General features: G+C 43.0%; 1 protein-coding gene across 1 annotated transcript in view; it reads right to left on the bottom strand.

Moving 5' to 3' along the window:
- Positions 1 to 18,562, bottom strand: part of gda (guanine deaminase) — a 38,083-nt gene that overhangs the window by 2,234 nt on the left and 17,287 nt on the right. Inside the window, exons 5-10 of the mRNA XM_061980565.2 lie at positions 11,490 to 11,595; positions 11,380 to 11,407; positions 10,978 to 11,085; positions 6,656 to 6,763; positions 6,496 to 6,593; positions 6,351 to 6,418 (exon numbers count right to left, since the gene is read on the bottom strand). Coding sequence (XP_061836549.1) covers positions 6,351 to 6,418; positions 6,496 to 6,593; positions 6,656 to 6,763; positions 10,978 to 11,085; positions 11,380 to 11,407; positions 11,490 to 11,595 — 516 coding nt within the window. The remainder of the gene's footprint in view (positions 1 to 6,350; positions 6,419 to 6,495; positions 6,594 to 6,655; positions 6,764 to 10,977; positions 11,086 to 11,379; positions 11,408 to 11,489; positions 11,596 to 18,562) is intronic.

Genomic DNA, 18,562 nt, shown 5'->3' with positions numbered 1-18,562 from the left:
TCACTGTGCAGTTCGGAATTCCATCCATTTTCTACCGCTTATTCCCTTCGGTGTCTCGATGAACCACATCTCCCAAGTGAGGCAGCAAGGGTGCGGCCAGAAACCGTGACATTTACAACACCATGCTTGGCAGTACAACAGGACACAAAAATCTTGGTACTCATTTTTCGGCGCTCGATCATTTCTGGTGGATATTAAATCTATACTGCTGTACAAGCTAAATTCATTTTTGTTCTCTGGATTCTACACACTATACCCCATGATGACAATAAATCACATATACAAAACCCCAAACCAGTGAAGTTGGCACGTTGTGAATTTTGTAATTAAAAGCAATACAATGATTTGCTAATCCTTTTCAACCTATATTCAATTGAATAGACTGCAAAGACAAGATACTTAATGATCCAACTCGAAAACTTTTTGCAAATATTAGCTCATTTGGAATTTGATGCCTGCAACATGTTTAAAAAAACTTGGCACAAGTGGCAAAAAGACTGGGAAAGTTGAAGAATGCTCATCAAACACTTATGTGGAACGTCCCACAGGTGAAAACACTAATTGGGAACAGGTGGGTGCCATGTTGGGTATAAAAGCAGCTTCCATGAAATGCTCAGTCGTTCACAAACAAGGATGGGGCGAGGGTCACCACTTTGTGAACAAATGCGTGAGCAAATTGTCGAACAGTTTAAGAACAACATTTCTCAAAGAGTCATTGCAAGGATTTTAGGCGGTACTGCATCAAAAAGCGACATCAGTGTGTAAAGGATATCACCACATGGGCTCAGGAACACTTCAGTAAACTACTGTCAGTAACTACAGTTGGTCGCTCCATCTGTAAGTGCAAGTTAAAACTCTACTATGCAAAGCGAAAGCCATTTATCAACAACACCCAGAAACGCTGCTGGCTTCGCTGGGCCCGAGCTCATCTTAGATGGACTGATGCAAAGTGGGAAAGTGTTCTGGGGTCTGACGAGTCCACATTTCAAATTGTTTTTGGTAACAGTGTCCTCCGGGACAAAGAGGAAAAGAACCATCCGGATTGTTATAGGCGCAAAGTTGAAAAGCCAGCATCTGTGATGGTAAGGGGGTGTATTAGTGCCCAAGGCATGGGTAACTTACACATCTGTGAAGGCGCCATTAATGCTGAAAGGTACATACAGGTTTTGGAGCAACATGTGTTGCCATCCAAGCAAAGTTAACATGGACGCCCCTGCTTATTTCAGCAAAACAATGCCAAGCCACGTGATACAACAGCGTGGTTTCATAGTAAGAGAGTGCGGGTTCTAGACTGGCCTGCCTGTAGTCTAGACCTGTCTCCCATTGAAAATGTGTGGCACAATATGAAGCCTAAAACACCACAATGGAGAACCCGGACTGTTGAACAGCTTAAGCTGTACATCAAGCAAGTATGGGAAATAATACCACCTGAAAAGCTTCAAAAATTGGTCTCCTCAGTTCCCAAACGTTTACTGACTTGCTAAAAGGAAAGGCCATGTAACACAGTGGTAAAAATGCCCTTGTGCCAACTTTTTTATAATGTGTTGCTGCCATTAAAAGATATCCATCCATCCATCCATCTTCTTCCGCTTATCCGAAGTGGGGTCGCGGGGGCAGCAGCCTAAGCAGGGAAGCTCAGACTTCCCTCTCCCCAGCCACTTCGTCCAGCTCCTCCCGGGGGATCCCGAGGCGTTCCCAGGCCAGCCGGGAGACATAGTCTTCCCAACATGTCCTGGGTCTTCCCCGTGGCCTCCTACCGTGCCCCAAACACCTCCCTAGGGAGGCGTTCGGCTGGCATCCTGACCAGATGCCCGAACCACCTCATCTGGCTCCTCTCGATGTGGAGGAGTAGCGGCTTTACTTTGAGCTCCTCCCGGATGACAGAGCTTCTCACCCTATCTCTAAGGGAGAGCCCTTCCACCTGGCGGAGGAAGCTCATTTCGGCCGCTTGTACCCGTGATCTTGTCCTTTCGGTCATAACCCAAAGCTCATGACCATAGGTGAGGATGGGAAAGTAGACCGACCGGTAAATTGAGAGCTTTGCCTTCCGGCTCAGCTCCTTGAAAATGAGCTGAGCAATGGATCGATACAGCATCCGCATTACTGAAGACGCCGCACCGATCCGCCTGTCGATCTCACAATCCACTCTTCCCTCACTCGTGAACAAGACTCCGAGGTACTTGAACTCCTCCACTTGGGGCAAGATCTCCTCCCCAACCTAGAGATGGCACTCCACCCTTTTCCAGGCGAGAACCATGGACTCGGACTTGGAGGTGCTGATTCCCATCCCAGTTGCTTCACACTCGGCTGCGAACCGATCCAGTGAGAGCTGAAGATCTTGGCCAGATGAAGCCATCAGGACCACATCATCTGCAAAAAGCAGAGACCTAATCCTGCAGCCACCAAACCAGATACCCTAAACGCCCTGACTGAGCCTAGAAATTCTGTCCATAAAAGTTATGAACAGAATCGGTGACAAAGGGCAGCCTTGGCGGAGTCCAACCCTCACTGGAAACGGGTCTGACTTACTGCCGGCAATGCGGACCAAGCTCTGACACTGATCGTACAGGGAGCGGACCGCCGCAATCAGACAGTCCGTTACACCATACACTGAGCATTCTCCGCAGGACTTCCCGGGGTACACGATCGAATGCCTTCTCCAAGTCCACAAAGCACATGTAGACCGGTTGGGCAAACTCCCATGCACCCTCAAGGATCCTGCCGAGAGTATAGAGCTGGTCCACAGTTACACGACCAGGACGAAAACCACACTGTTCCTCCTGAATCCAAGGTTCGACTATCTGGCGTAGCTTCCTCTCTAGTACACCTGAATAGACCTTACCGGGAAGGCTGAGGAGTGTGATCCCACGATAGTTAGAACACACCCTCCGGTTCCCCTTCTTAAAGAGAGGAACCACCACCCCGGTCTGCCAATCCAGAGGTACCGCGATGCAATATGTCCACGCGATGCTGCAGAGTCTTGTCAACCAAGACAGCCCCACAGCATCCAGAGCCTTAAGGAACTCTAGGCGGATCTCTTCCACCCCGGGGCCTTGCCGCCGAGGAGCTTTTTAACTACCTCGGCAACTTCAGCCCCAGAAATAGGAGAGCCCACCACAGATCTCCCAGGCACTGCTTCCTCGTAGGAAGACGTGTTGGTAGGATTGAGGAGGTCTTCGAAGTATTCCCTCCACCGATTCACAACATTCGCAGTCAAGGTCAGCAGAACACCATCCCCACCATACACGGTGTTGACATTGCACTGCTTCCCCTTCCTGAGGCGGCGGATGGTGGTCCAGAATCGCTTCGAAGCCGCCTGGAAGCCGTTTTCCATGGCTCTCTCATGTCCGAGTTTTTGCCTCCGCGACCGCTGAAGCCGCACACCGCTTGGCCTGTCGGTACCTGTCTGCTGTCTCCGGAGTCCTATGAGCCAAAAGAACCCGATAGGACTCTTTCTTCAGCTTGACGGCATCCCTCACCGCTGGTGTCCACCAGCGGGTTCTAGGATTACCGCCACGACAGGCACCAACACCTTGCGGCCACAGCTTCAATCGGCTGCCTTGACAATAGAGGTACGGAACATCGTCCACTCGGACTCAATGTCCAGCGCCTCCCTCGTGACATGTTCAAAGTTCTTCCGGAGGCGGGAATTGAAACTCTCTCTGACAGGAGACTCTGCTAGGCATTCCCAGCAGACCCTCACAATGCGTTTGGGCCTGCCAGGTCTGTCCGGCATCCTCCCCCACCATCGCAGCCAACTCACCACGAGGTGGTGATCGGTAGAAAGCTCCGCTCCTCTCTTCACCCGAGTGTCCAAAACATGAGACCGCAAATCTGATGACACAACTACAAAGTCGATCATAGAACTGCGATCTAGGGTGTCCTGGTGCCAAGTGCACATATGGACACCCTTATGTTTGAACATGGTGTTTGTTATGGACAATCTGTGACGAGCACAAAAGTCCAATAACAAAACACCACTCTGGTTCAGATCCGGTTGGCCATTCTTCCCAATCACACCTCTCCAGGTTTCACTGTCGTTGCCAATATGAGCGTTGAAGTTCCCCAGTCGAACGAGGGAATCATCCGGGGGAGCACTCTCCAGTACTCCCTCGAGTGAATCCAAAAAGGGTGGGTACTCTGAGCTGCCGTTTGGTGCGTAAGCGCAAGCAACAGTCAGGACCCGTCCCCCCCACCCGAAGGCGGAGGGAAGCTACCCTCTCGTCCACTGCGTTGAACTCCAACGTGCAGGACTTGAGCCGGGGGGCCAACAAGAATTGCCACCCCAGCCCGTCGCCTCTCATTGCTGGCAACGCCAGAGTGGAAGAGAGTCCAGCCCCCCTCGAGAGAACTGGTTACAGAGTCCTTTCTGTGCATCGAAGTGAGTCTGAGTATATCTAGCTGGAACTTCTCCACCTCGCGCACTAGCTCAGGCTCCTTCCCCCCCAGCGAGGTGACGTTCCACGTCCCAAGAGCTAGCTTATGTAGCCGAGGATTGGACCGCCAAGTGCCCTGCCTTTGACTTCCGCCCAGCTCACATTGCACCTGACCTCTATGGCCCCTGCTATGTGTGGTGAGCCCATTGGAGGGGGGACCCACGTCGCCTCTTCGGCCCCATGGGGACAGGCCTGGCCACCAGGCGCTCGCCATCGTGCCCCACCTCCGGGCCTGGCTCCAGAGGGGGGGCCCGGTGACCCGTGTCCGGGCGAGGGAAATCTGGGTCCTTCGATTGTATTTTTCATAGAGGTCTTTGAGCTGCTCTTTGTCTGATCCCTCACCTGGGACCAGTTTGTCTTGGGAGACTCTACCAGAGGGCATAAATCCCCCAGACAACATAGCTCCTAGGATCATTGGGACACGCAAACTCCTCTACCATGGTAAGGTGGCAGCTCAGAGAGGAGCATTAAATGATATGTTAATGATTATTTGCCCAAAAAAAATTCTCATTTCGAACAATAAATATCTTGTCTTTGCAGTCTATTCAATTGAATATAAGTTGAAAAGGATTTGCAAATCATTGTATTCTGTTTTTATTTACGATCTACACAGCGTGCCAACTTCACTGGTTTTGGGTTTTGTAAATAAGTATTCGCAGCCTTTGCTCAATACTTTGTTGATGCACCTTTGGCAGCAATTACAGCCTCAAGTCGTTTTGAACACGATGCCACAAGCTTGGCACACCTATCTTTGGGCAGTTTCGCCCATTCCAATTCGTAGCACCTCCCAAGCGCCATCAGGTTGGATGGGAAGAGTTGATTTTCATCCAGTATTTCTCTGTACATTGCTGCATTCATCTTTCCTGCTATCCTGACTAGTCTCCCAGTTCCTGCCACTGAAAAGCAATCTCACAGCATGATGCTGCCATCACCATGCTTCACTGTAGGGATGGTATTGGCCTCGTGATGAGCAGTGCCTGGTTTCCTCCAAACATGATGCCTGGCAAAGACTTCAATCTTTGTCTCATCGCCCCCGAGATTTCAGTTTCTCATGGTCTACGTGTCTGTCAGGTACATTTTAGCAAACTTTTTATAAATAAATGGCTTCCGTCTGACCACTCATGCACATGCCAGATTGCTTGATTGCTGCAGAGATAGTTGTCCTTCTGGAAGGTTCTCCTCTCTCCACAGAGGAATGCTGTAGCTTTGACAGAGTGACCATCGGGTTCTTGGTCACCTCCCTGACTGGACTCAGATAAATGCAGCAATTTACAGAGCTACTTTCCCAGCACTTGTGGCAGTAATGCGTCAGTCGGTTGACTGAGTGACGAATGACAATCTCAAACAACACAATGTGTTGCAACAATTGTACCTCTGCGTCAAAGAGCCTTCCGTGGGTTTTGACTTCTTGGATCATATTAAGTCTTTCTACCTATTTCTATGGCTGCTCTCGTTAATAACTGCTGCGGGGGCAGCAATTGCATTATTGAAGTGACATCGGTTGGGGACATCTCTGCGCTGCTGACCTGTCTCTGCTCGGGATGGTCTCCTGATGGCCCCACTATGGACTGGACTCTCACTATTATGTTAGATCCACTATGGACTGGACTTTCAAAATATTATGCTAGATCCACTCGACGTCCATTGCACCGGTCGCCCTGGGGGGTCCCCCACATCTGCGGTCCTCTCCAAAGTTTCTCATTGTCATCCCCCTGGGTTGAGTTTTTCCTTGCCCTGATGTGAGATCTGAACCGAGGATGTCGTTGTGGCTTGTGCAGCCCTTTGAGACACTTGTGATTTAGGGCTATATAATAAACATTGATTGATTGATTGATGATGGGTCCCTTTCACATTTGAAATCAATACGGTACCGATTCACGGTACCTGGCAATCGATACCGGTTCAAATTCCTACCTGTTCCCAGGCCCAGCTTCACTTTGTGCTTCAGGACTTTACGTACATCGAGCATCCCACTGCACAACCTTCGGGACATGAACCAGCATCCGTCAGTCGGTGAGTCACAAAAAGAGATTACATGAAAGAAACCAGAATGTCTTACGAGATGTTGGAGTTGGGACAGTGCGACAAGGAGGCTCCGGTTTCTCGGAACAAAGACAACTCTTCATCACTGAGATGACAACCATGCGCCATCACGGTCTGTGAGGTAATACCATCATCAACCGTCGGCTTTCTTCACCCGTCTGAAGATCTGACCTCACCTTGTTGGTAAGCAGGTTGTGTTTGTGGTAGACATCGGTGTAGGAATCATAATCAGGGAAGCCCTCCTTCACAATCTTCACCTCCTCAATATTTTCACTAATATGACTCTGGAAATAAAAGAACATGCAACAGGAGAGTCTAAGCCGCTCCTTTTTTCCTAGGCTTTGAACCTTATAAAACGGTGCGGCTAATTTATACACTATTTCGTAAATAATGTATAAAAAACAGTAAAAAACAAACAAACATGCAAAGACACTAAAAAGGTGTGTTATTGTTTGTGCTATGGCACCCTTTTTTGGACAAGTTCGCTCACTGCATGTACTGCAGTGCCCTTCTGCTTAGAATTTTCAACCGGAAGTAGAAGTGGCATGCCGTCTTCTAGCCGTCCATAGCGGTTCTACTCGTATGGATTCTCCATTAATCACTGCAAGCAAAGTTTGTAAGTTTTATAAAACACTGAATGAATTCTTACTGACCAAACTGGGATGTCTGTAGAGTGTTTTCATGCATATTTATAAGTGCTATTGTAACGTAATCAAGCTAGTGTTGTTAGCATTAGCTAATATGCTAACATGTCTACAAGTGTCTTTGTTAGTATTATTAACTTACAATGGCATTATTTTTGTATTGTTTCAGTTTCACAAATTCCTCAGTAAATTCACCAAAACGTCACTACGGAGTTATTGAGTCTGTTTAGCTGATTGGAGAGCTAGCTTGCGCAGCTAGTGGGTCCATGACGATGACTTATGTTGTGTTTGATCAGTCGTTGTACTGCCGTGTTACAGACACCGTTTGGAAAAAATTAAGGTATGTAAATAGACATTTACAAAATATTTTTGTGTAAACAACTAATTTAACAACGTATACGTATATCTGCTGTGTGCTAAACATACATCCATCCACGGCTAATGTATGGAAAACTATATATATATTTTAATTTAGTGGGTGCGACTTAGAACAAGAAAGTTTGATCATATTACGCCTACAATGTATATACCTTTATATACCTATATACATATATACCTATAATGGCTCACCTGCAAAGGCTTCCTGTGCACTTAAGATGCAACTTTAAGGTTTTACTACTTACGTATAAAATACTAAAGAGTGTAGCTCAGGGGTCGGCAACTCGCGGTTCTTTGATCACTCTGATGCGGTTCAACTTGCCACGGCCGCCTCATCCTGGCGCTCTGCTTGTCAAACCTCGGGACACGCCCATGGCAGCGCACAAGCTTTATGCTCTCTTTCTCTCTCTCTCTCTCTCTCTCTCTCTCTCTCTCTCTCTCTCTCTCTCTCTCTCTCTCCCTCTCTCTCTCTCTCTCCCTCTCTCTCTCTGCGCAATACAACGTAAACCGTTGGTCAACCAAAAAGTAACCACAGAACACTATACGGTATAGTGTTCTGTGGTTACTTTTTGGTTAGCCAAGCGGACGTGACGACAGGCTGTCCTCACTCAGGTCCGCACGGACCTGAAGTGAAGTGAAGTGAAGTGAATTATATTTATATAGCGCTTTTCTCTAGTGACTCAAAGCGCTTTACATAGTGAAACCCAATATCTAAGTTACATTTAAACCAGTGTGGGTGGCACTGGGAGCAGGTGGGTAAAGTGTCTTGCCCAAGGACACAACGGCAGTGACTAGGATGGCGGAAGCGGGGATCGAACCTGCAACCCTCAAGTTGCTGGCACGGCCGCTCTACCAACCGAGCTATACCGCCCTGAAGGGGGCGTGCCTTAAGTCCGGCTGGAAATCGGGCGAAATTCGGGAGAATGGTTGTCCCGGGAGATTTTCGGGAGATACACAGAAATTCGGGAGTCTCCCGGAAAATTCGGGAGGGTTGGCAAGTATGAACATCGCACACGCCTTACAGATGAGAGCTTACAATCCTGTGTGAAGACTAAGGTGACGTCATACAGTCCTGATGTGGAGACGCTGTGTGCTGCGGTTCAGGAGCAGAAATCACATTGACCAAGTATGATAAATATTTTAATTTCCTATAATTTTGCATATATTCACATTTTTTAATTGTTCAGTGAAATAGACATTTTATTATTCAGGTTGGCAGCTGACTGCACGGCGCCAGTAAAAGGATGACGGCACAGAGAGAGAGGACGGCATTTTTGGTTCTCTGCCAGTGGATAATTTAAGTTTGGCGTTTTGTTTTTTCATTACTACAAGGAGGACTTAAATAGACATTAAGTATTTTACTTAACCTTCAACCCGACGTCTTTTTCGGAGTTAAAAACGTTTTGTTGCGTGCAGAAATTTTATTTCATTTTCTCTGCAGTCGTTCATTGATTTCATAAATGTAACCCATAATAGTTTGTTTATACATAGCACAAAGCAAAAAAAACTTTATATGCAGTGTTATTTCATTTTAAATTTCAAAAGAGTTTTGTGGCTCCCATTGTTTTCTTTAATTTGTGAAACAGGTCAAAATGGCTCTTTGAGTGGTAAAGGTTGCCGACCCCTGGTCTAGCTCCATCCTATCTTGCTGATTGTATTGTACCATATGTCCCGGACATAAATCTGCGTTTAAAGAACTCCGGCTTATTAGTGAATCCCAGAGCCCAAACAAAGTCTGCGGGCTATAGGGCGCTTTCTATTCGGGTTTCAGAACTCTGGAATGCCCTACGGGTAACAGTTACAGATGCTACCTCAGTAGAAGCATTTAAGTCCCATCTTAAAACTCATTTGTATGCTCTAGCCTTTTAGACCAGTTGACCTTCCGCTTCTCTTTGCTGCTCCCCCCCAACTCATGGAGAGGTTATCAGGTGACCACGGATCAGTTTCCACGGAGAAGGCGCCAGCTGATCCAAGTCATAACCCAGAGCGGATCACTCCTCTATGCAATAGTCGGTGACGTCTCTGCGCGACGACTTGTCTACATACAAGAGATCCCCCCGCTGGGCTCCCTATAAACTGGACTCTCACATTATGAACCGTACCCACTCAGCATCCATTGTAATAGTCACCCGTGGTGGTCCAATCTGCAGTCCTCCCAAGGTTTCTCATTAATTTTTCTTGCGCAGATGTGGGTTCAGATCCGAGCATGTCGTTGTGGTTTGTTCAGCCCTTTGAAGCACTTGTGATTAAGGGCTATATATATGACCTGCCGCTTCTCTTTTTTTTGCCTCCCTCTACGGCAGTGGTTCTTAACCTTGTTGGAGGTACCGAACCCCACCAGTTTCATATGCGTATTCACAGAACCCTTCTTTAGTGAAAAATAAAATGTTTTTTTTTTTTTCAAATTCAAGAAAAAGTCATGTTTTTTTACTGGTGCACAAAATGAACCGTGCATGAACATCACCTTGTTCAAAGAACAAAACCAACACAGTGCATGAACTCACAACAGATTACACACCTCACACACATTACTATGAATTGATTAACGTGGACCCCGACTTAAACACGTTGAAAAAACGTATTCGGGTGTTACCATTTAGTGGTCAATTGTACGGAATATGTACTGTACTGTGTAAACTGAAGTGTTTCATATAATGTATTCTCTTCCTTTGCAATCTGCTAGTAAAAGTTTCAATCGATCAATCAAACAACCTGCAAATCAGATGGAAAATTAGAGGGAACATTGTTTGGGGGTATCCATAATACGCCGAAAGGGAGAAGTTTTTATTCACACGATAAGTCGGATGTGTCCTTACCTCCGTGGCGGAGGCTCCTCCGAACCCCTGAGGCCAACTCACCGAACCCATAGGGTTCGATCGAACCCAGGTTAAGAACCACTGCTCTACGGCATACAGAGGTTAACAGGTGGCCACGGATAATACCTGGCGATATACCAGTCTGGAGGATGTGCCAGCTGTTCTAAGCCGCTTGCTCCCAACGGACTGGACTCTCACATTGTCCTGAATGATGTCATTGTGGTTTATGCTGCCACTGTAGGCACCTGTGACTAAGGGCTATATAAATAAACTTTGATTGACTGATTGATATATACTCTAGTTTTTAAATAGACTGTTGTAGACCAGTTGACCTGCCGCTTCTCTCTCTTTTCCCTCCCTCTACGGCTTAGAGAGGTTACCAGGTGGACAGTCTCCCTGTTCTAAGTCATGACCTAGTGTGGACCACTCCTCTATGACCTGGTAGGGAGACCTCCTACGATAAAGTTTCTTATATTTAAAAATGTACTGTTTCTGATTCCTTTTTTTGTTAAAGTATCGAAATACATCTCATATTGGAGAGGTGCCTAAGGGGAGTGTGTGTATTTGGCATTTAACTTCCCAAAAGGCTTACCTAACAATCTCTCGAGCAACTGAAGCCCCTGTGGGCATCGCCTGGTTTGGCTACCAAGGTGACGTTACCTGAATATGCAGGTTGTTAGTCTTGGCAAGCTGTCCCAGCTGTCCCATCAAGGCCCCAGAGCACGACGGGACAAAGCGAGGAGTCACCACTGGCTTGACGAGAGTGTACTAGAAGGAAAGAGCAGAAGGAGACAAAATACTTGGGAAGTTGCTACCGACAAGGACTTGGTAACTCTCAAATTAATTTGAGGTTTTGTTCTCACGTGCAATAACAAAACAGGAAGTTTAGAGAAAAAAAAATGTTTTGATGACTTTCTGTGCAATTTTGTTCAGATTAAGATCATTTTCCTGACAACAGAAATAATTAGAGTACATTCAAAACAGGCCTGTTCAGAGCAGCCTGTTTTGGCTTTGTAGACGAGAGACTACAAGACTAGTTTTTCACGACGTCAAGCTTCTTACCTTCTTGGCCAAGAGCTGCGAAATGAACCTTAGAGAGGAAACGGAAATGTTTGCCATCACCAGATAAATAAACCCGCACTGATGTGTAAAAGGACGAGATCTATACACACCGTCGTGTTTCCTCCAGGGACTCCTGAAGGCTCTCTTTGTAATGTTTCACACAATTGTTCTGGTCCATGCACACTTTACCCACCAGGGCTCGCTGTCCCAAGTCGTCTACAAGATAAAAACCAACACAACTGAATGTTGGTAACCAAAAAAAAACAAGATTTGCGAAGAACTAAAGAAGAACAAGTTTTGTGTTGAATAAAAAAACATGTTTTGGGGGTTACAAATAAAAACATTTTGTTGCAATTTGTTTGAGTTTCAAATGTGGTTTTAGTTCTAAATTATTTTTAGTTCAATAATGTTAATTATAAATATTTTTTTGTTGAACGTATATATTCATTTATTTATTTTTGAACACAAATCTTTTTCTTTTTTTTTTAATCTTAGGGTGTTGTTACAGGTTCAACTGGGGTTTTTGGTCAGAAAGCAGCATTTTGGCTAACATTTTATTTTGGTTGCAAAACATTTTTTGAAGTAGAATACATATATTTAGTTACAAATCGTTTTATTTTTGTTTTACAATATGTTTTATTTTGGATTTCAAATGATTTTTTTCAGTTAAAAATAGTTGTTTGGGTGGGGTGTTAGAAAAATATTTAGTGTTAATTAAAAATAGTTTTTTTCTGGTTCCAAAGCATTTTTTGGGGGTTGGAAATACTCAAAAACGTTTTTTGGGTTTTCAAATGTTTTTTTTTGTTTGTGTTCAAATATTTTTTTCAAATATAGTTTTTTTGTTTGAAAATCTATTCTTTTTTCTTTTTTTTTTTTATCACCAATGGGTATTTTGGGCACACAAGGCTTTTTTGGTAATAAAAAATGTTTTCCCGGCTACAAACCGTTTTTGTTTGCTGCAAATCATTGTTTATTTAGGTTCCAAATGTTTTTTTACAATCATAGTTTTTTGGTTGAAAAGCTTTATTTATTACAAAACCTTTTTGTTTTGAATATTTTTTGTACGGCAACAAACCGTTTTTATTTTTGGGGGGTGTTACAAATAATTATTTTTGGGGGGGTAGGTTTTTTTTTTTCCAATTATAGCTTTTTGGTTGAAAATATTAATTTCTTTATCACAAATGTTTTTGGGGGGTTGCAAAGTATTTTTTTTTTGGTTGTAAAACTTTTGAAGCACGCTCGAAAGAGGTTAGAACTTGTTCGACAAGGTCTTGGACTGAACTTGATACAGAATATGAGACATTTAATTATTATTTTTGATCACAAATCTTTTTCTTTTTTTAATCTTAGGGTGTTGTTACAGGTTCAACTGGGGTTTTTTGGTCAAAAAGCAGCATTTTGGTTAACATGTTATTTTGGTTGCAAAACATTTTTTGAAGTACAATATATATATTTAGTTACAAATCGTTTTTTCTGTTTTACAAAATGTTTTATTTTGGATTAAAAAATGATTTTTTTCAGTTAAAAATTGTTGTTTGGGTGGGGTGTTAGAAAAATATTTAGTGTTAATTAAAAATAGTTTTTTTCTGGTTATAAAGCATTTTGTTGGGTGGGAAATCCTTTTTTTTTGTTCAAAATCGTTTTTGGGGTTTTCAAATCGTTTTTTTTTGTTTGTGTTCAAATATTTTTTTCAAATATATTTTTTTTGTTTGAAAATCTATTCTTTTTTTTTTTTTTTTTTATCACCAATGGGTATTTTGGGCACACAAAGCTTTTTTGGTTATAAAAAATATTTTCCCGGCTACAAACCGTTTTTGTTTGTTGCAAATCATTGTTTATTTAGGTTCCAAATGATTTTTTACAATCATAGTTTTTTGGTTGAAAAGCTTTATTTATTACAAAACCTTTTTGTTTTGAATATTTTTTTGTACGGCTACAAACCGTTTTTATTTTTGGGGGGTGTTACAAATAATTATTTTTGGGGGGGTCGTTTTTTTTTTTTTCCAATTATAGTTTTTTGGTTGAAAATATTAATTTCTTTATCACAAATGTTTTTGGGGGGTTGCAAAGTATATTTTTTTGGGTTGTAAAACTTTTGAAGCACGCTCGAAAGAGGTTAGAACTTGTTCGACAAGGTCTTGGACTGAATTTGATACAGAATATGAGACATTTAATTATATGTGAGCACTGTTGACTATTTAAAAACTGCTGTTTCCTCTCACGTGTAATTACTGTGTGTGAAAGTCTTTCACGTTGGGACTGGAACTTGTTTGGGTGCTTGGGAGTAATTCTGTTTTGTCTGAAAAACATTTACGAGGTCAGAGGTCACCAACTTTGGTCTGGTCTTATTCATCCCCAAGATGTTTGATTGGTTTGAGGGTTCTTGCACACCCAATTGTGCTTTTTTAAAGTACCATTTGGGTGGAAAAACAAGTAGCCGCTATAGTGAAGCTACTATCATATACTGTCTATCTGATTTATGACACTAAAAGACTTACAAAGTTTGTGAGTAAATATATATAATCAAAATAGTATCACTCTCATGGAGATTCCAGAGCCATTTTGAGAGATAATGAGCAAGCTAGTCACGTGATCGCGTGACGTAGAGGAGGAACCACAGACCCCTTCCCCATCAACAACAATGTTAATCAAGCAGACTTTGTGAGAGCCAACAACGATTATTTGGGACAAATGGTGATCCAGAACCTTATACTTTTTGAGCCCGAACACAAAGAGGATGAGCAATAAACTTTAAAATCGGAGTGCAAAACGATTGCAGTTTTGTTAGCATTAGAAGCATTGCTTTGTGCTAAACATACATCCATCCATCCATTTTCTACCGCTTACTTACTGTAATATTTCCACTCTCGCTGGGATGCTGACCGACGGGACGTGCACATCCTTGCTTGGCACTCAGCATCAAGGGTTGGAATTGGGGGTGAAATCACCAAAAATGATTCCCGGGCGCGGCCACCGCTGCTGCCTACTGCGAGGGTGATGGGTCAAATGCAGAGAACAATTTCGCCCCACCTAGTGTGTGTGTGTGTGTGACAATCATTGGTACTTTAACTTAATAATTTTGTTTAGATGAAGATTCAATCGCAATCCTCACGAAAGGTTTAAAAAAAGTCACTGTGTCTTTTTTGCCATCTCGGGTCTCGAGGGATGTGAAAGTGGACCAACCTGTCGGTCCATAGCAACATTTGTCTACTGGCAGGTGAGAGATGCATGACTTAGAATCTGGAATTCACCTTTAACAAGTTGAAAAAACTACCAATACAGTGAAACACAATAAAGCATATAAAGTCCACTTGTTTTTCCACTCTACTGGTGTTTTAAGTTTTCTCTAAGGATTTTCATAATCCAGTCTGATTCATTAGACTCTGTCCATAATCGACTCTCGGTCGAATGCACAGCATTTTTATTCCAAAATACAACAACAGATATGTAGTGTATTCTGATGTTAACAGCCTCTTTAAGGGCGTGAATTACTGTAATAATATGATTGAATTATGGTAATATGAGATTGTACACTTTAAAAAGCCTAAATGTCCATACTTTACAGCAGGGGTGTCCAAAGTGCGGCCCGCAACTAATTTTAAAAATAGTATTACAGAAAAATGTAAAAAATTGGAATTAAAGATCAAACAGGTGTAATGTAATGAGAAAAAGTTGTAATTTTGAGACTAATAACACAAAGCTGCCATGCCATTGCTGAAAAAATAATAAAAAGGTATTATTGACAAATAAATCCAAAGTTGATCTAGACCAGGGGTGTCCAAACTACGGCCCGCCAGTCTCTTCAATTTGGCCCGCAAGACACAAAGCATCGCACAGCTTTCAAATTAATCTTAAATACCAGGCGGTCTCTGAATGCTACATATTTGCTGCTATCTTGTGGACAATTTGAGAGAATTGGATCAATGACCCTTGAAAGTAATTTGAAATAATAGCACAGCACTTGTATGACACAATCCAAACAACCTCCCCTAGTCATGGTGCTCACTGAACTTTGTGGATATTGTGAAAAACGTCCAACCGCCAAAATTCAGAATTACACCCATTTAAATCCATTAGAGTGCATGATGGAAAAAATTTAAAACACTCTCTCCATACTTATCCTTTTCACATATTAAAAAATAAAAGGCCATAACACATAAAAAATACAAATAAAAACTTTGTCAACGGATATAGCTGAAGTTAATCTATAGATATTTAAAGTTAAAGTTAAAAGTACCAATGATTGTCACACACACACTAGGTGTGGTGAAATTAACCTCTGCATTTGACCCTTCCCCTTGTTTACCCCCTGGGAGGTGAGGGGAGCAGTGAGCATCAGCGGTGGCCGCGCCCGAGGATCATTTTGGTGATTCAACCCCCAATTCCAACCCTTGATGCTGAGTGACAAGCAGGGAGGTAATGGGTCCCATTTTTATAGTCTTTGGTATGACTCGGCTGGGGTTTGAACTCACGACCTACCGATTTCAGGGCGGACACGCTAACCCATGGGTGTCAAAGTCTGGCCCGCGGGCCAAAATTGGCCCGCCGTGTAATTTCACTTGGCCCTTAGGCGATATCAAATTAACACTAGAGCTGGCCCGCTGATTATATACAGCGGTGGTGCCGCGGTTACACCGCATTCACCGCTAATTCTCATATTTACCAACCCTTCCGTGAGACTCCCAAATTTCAGTGCCCCTACCAAAAATCGTCACGTCCGCTTTTCATCCAGTCCAACGAGTGCTGGCCCAGTCACATAATATGTGCGGCTTATGCACGCACACACACACAAGCTACATGGTGTGTGTGTGGGGGGCGGGGGGTTTGGTGGTAGCGGGGGTGTATTTTGTAGCGTCCCGGAAGAGTTAGTGCTGCAAAGGATTCTGGGTATTAGTTCTGTTGTGTTTATGTTGTGTTACGGTGCGGATGTTCTCCCGAAATGTGTTTGTCATTCTTGTTTGGTGTGGGTTCACAGTGTGGCGTATATTTCTAACAGTATTCAAGTTGTTTATACGGCACCCTCAGTGTAACCTGTATCGCTGTTGATCAAGTATGCATTGCATTCACGTGTGTGTGCGTACAGAAGCCGCACATATCTTGTGACTGGGCCGGCACGTTTTTAGAATGGATGAAAAGTGGACGTGACGACAGCTCGTAGAGGACGTTAAAGGCAGTGCCTTTAAGGCACTCCCCCAAGACTGTGGTCCGGGTGGAATACGAGATATAATGACTGATGAACACCTTCGTTCGATAATGAAGGTTGCCTCAGCTCAAAGCCTGAGCCGCCACATTAATGAACTAGTATCCAAGAAAAGATGGCAGGTATCTGGCTTGGGCACATCAGATTAGATCAGTGTGTTGCAAACTGAGCAGTTTAAAGTCCTGAATGGTTGGTTTATTCATTGTTATTTTATTTTCAAATTTATTAGCCTGTGGAAAAAATTAATGTTGATATTTACCTCAGAAAGCTGCAAATAGAAAAGAGGCATTTGATTTTTATTTAAATTGTATTTGATATGCCATTGATATTTTTTTATTATTATTATTATTATTATTTGAAACTCGATTTTGCATTTCACTATAAAGTTATATAAGCCTTGCTTGTTCAATATTCAATGCAAAACTTGTTTGGGTCCCTATTAAAAGGTTAATGTGTTCAATCTTGGCCCGCGGCTTTGTTCAGTTTTAACCTTTGGCCCACTCTGTATTTGAGTTTGACACCCCTGCTCTAACCACAAGGCCACTGAGCAGGTGTTGTTAGGTGTTGAAAGTTAAAAAAAAATATATATATATATTATATAAATATATATATATGACGTATTTTGACCACTTTAATGACTGAGACCCTTTTGGGTCCCCGGGACCTTTGACGTTCACCAAAACTGAGGAGAGCCCTTATGGATTTGAAAATGAAAAATATCAAAACGGCCCCGCCTTTCATTTGTCAGTGTGCGGCCCTCAGTGGAGAAGGTATGGACACCCCTGTCTTGCAGGCTTGCCTGCAGTTATGCCGTCATTCGGTACAAAGGTGAGCAAGCCATAAAATGTCATTCACGGTCGCAAGGCGCGATTAAAAGCTGTGTTGGTGACAAACAGGATGACGGGAAGCTGAAATGTTTTGCGTTCGACATACAGTATGTGAAGAACAGAGTGGGTGAATGGTTGATAGGTTGGAATCGAGTAAAAATGATGCAACATTTTGAGAATTTTGGGCATTGTAGAACTATTTCCTGGAAATTTGGGGAAAAACTAGAATTTTTGAAAATATTTATATTAGCACGATTGTCCTAAATGATATGAATGTGTTGATGTCGGAATTTTTTGAAACGGCTGAAAAATGTTGACGTAGTAACAGTTAGAATTCTACTTTGAAATTTGCATTCCTGGAATTTTGGGAAAACCGGGAATCTTGGGAAAGGCACAATATGTTTTGCGCTCAACATATGTGAAGAACAGTGTGGGTTAAAATGTTGGAATCTGTTTGAATTTTACTTTGGAATTTGAATTCCTGGAATTTTGGGAAAACCATGATTTTTTTACAGGAAAAAAAAAAAAAAGATTGTCCCAATTAAGAAGAATGTTTTGAAGGTGGAATGGTCAAAAAACGGTTGAAAAATGTGAACTGTGAAAACTTTTCCAGGAAATTCAAACCGGGAATTCTGTGAATTCCTGGAATATTTTTGAACTTGGAAAATGGTAGTTTGATTGTCCAAGGTATGGATGGTGGAACGGTGGAGCGGTCAAATCGGTTGAGAAATGTGCAAGTTTGAAAAATCACCCATTCATTTTCAATGGGAAAAATGACACGGAAAACCTGGAATTCTGGGTATTCTGTGATCATTTATATTACATTTTTGGGGGGGGAGCTCACGATTCCCGGTCGGGCCGAACGATTTGATGCTGGAACGGTTCCGATTGGATAAAAACTGTGGGCTGTGGAGCACGCCAAACTTTTGCGGCGGAATGATAATAATAATAGTAAATTTATGTTTCTGGTGTAGAATCGATCATTTTGTGGATGCTTGGACATTCACACAATGACAATAAATGGATTGGGCATTCAAACAATGATAATAAATGGATTGGGCATTCACTTAATGATAATAAATGGATTGGACATTCACTCAATGATAATAAATGTATTGAACATCCACACAATGATAATAAATGGACTGGACATTCA

The sequence above is a fragment of the Nerophis lumbriciformis genome, linkage group LG20 (assembly GCF_033978685.3).
Source record: "Nerophis lumbriciformis linkage group LG20, RoL_Nlum_v2.1, whole genome shotgun sequence".
Classification (NCBI taxonomy): Eukaryota; Metazoa; Chordata; class Actinopteri; order Syngnathiformes; family Syngnathidae; genus Nerophis; species Nerophis lumbriciformis.
This window is presented reverse-complemented; position numbering and strand designations above follow the sequence as displayed.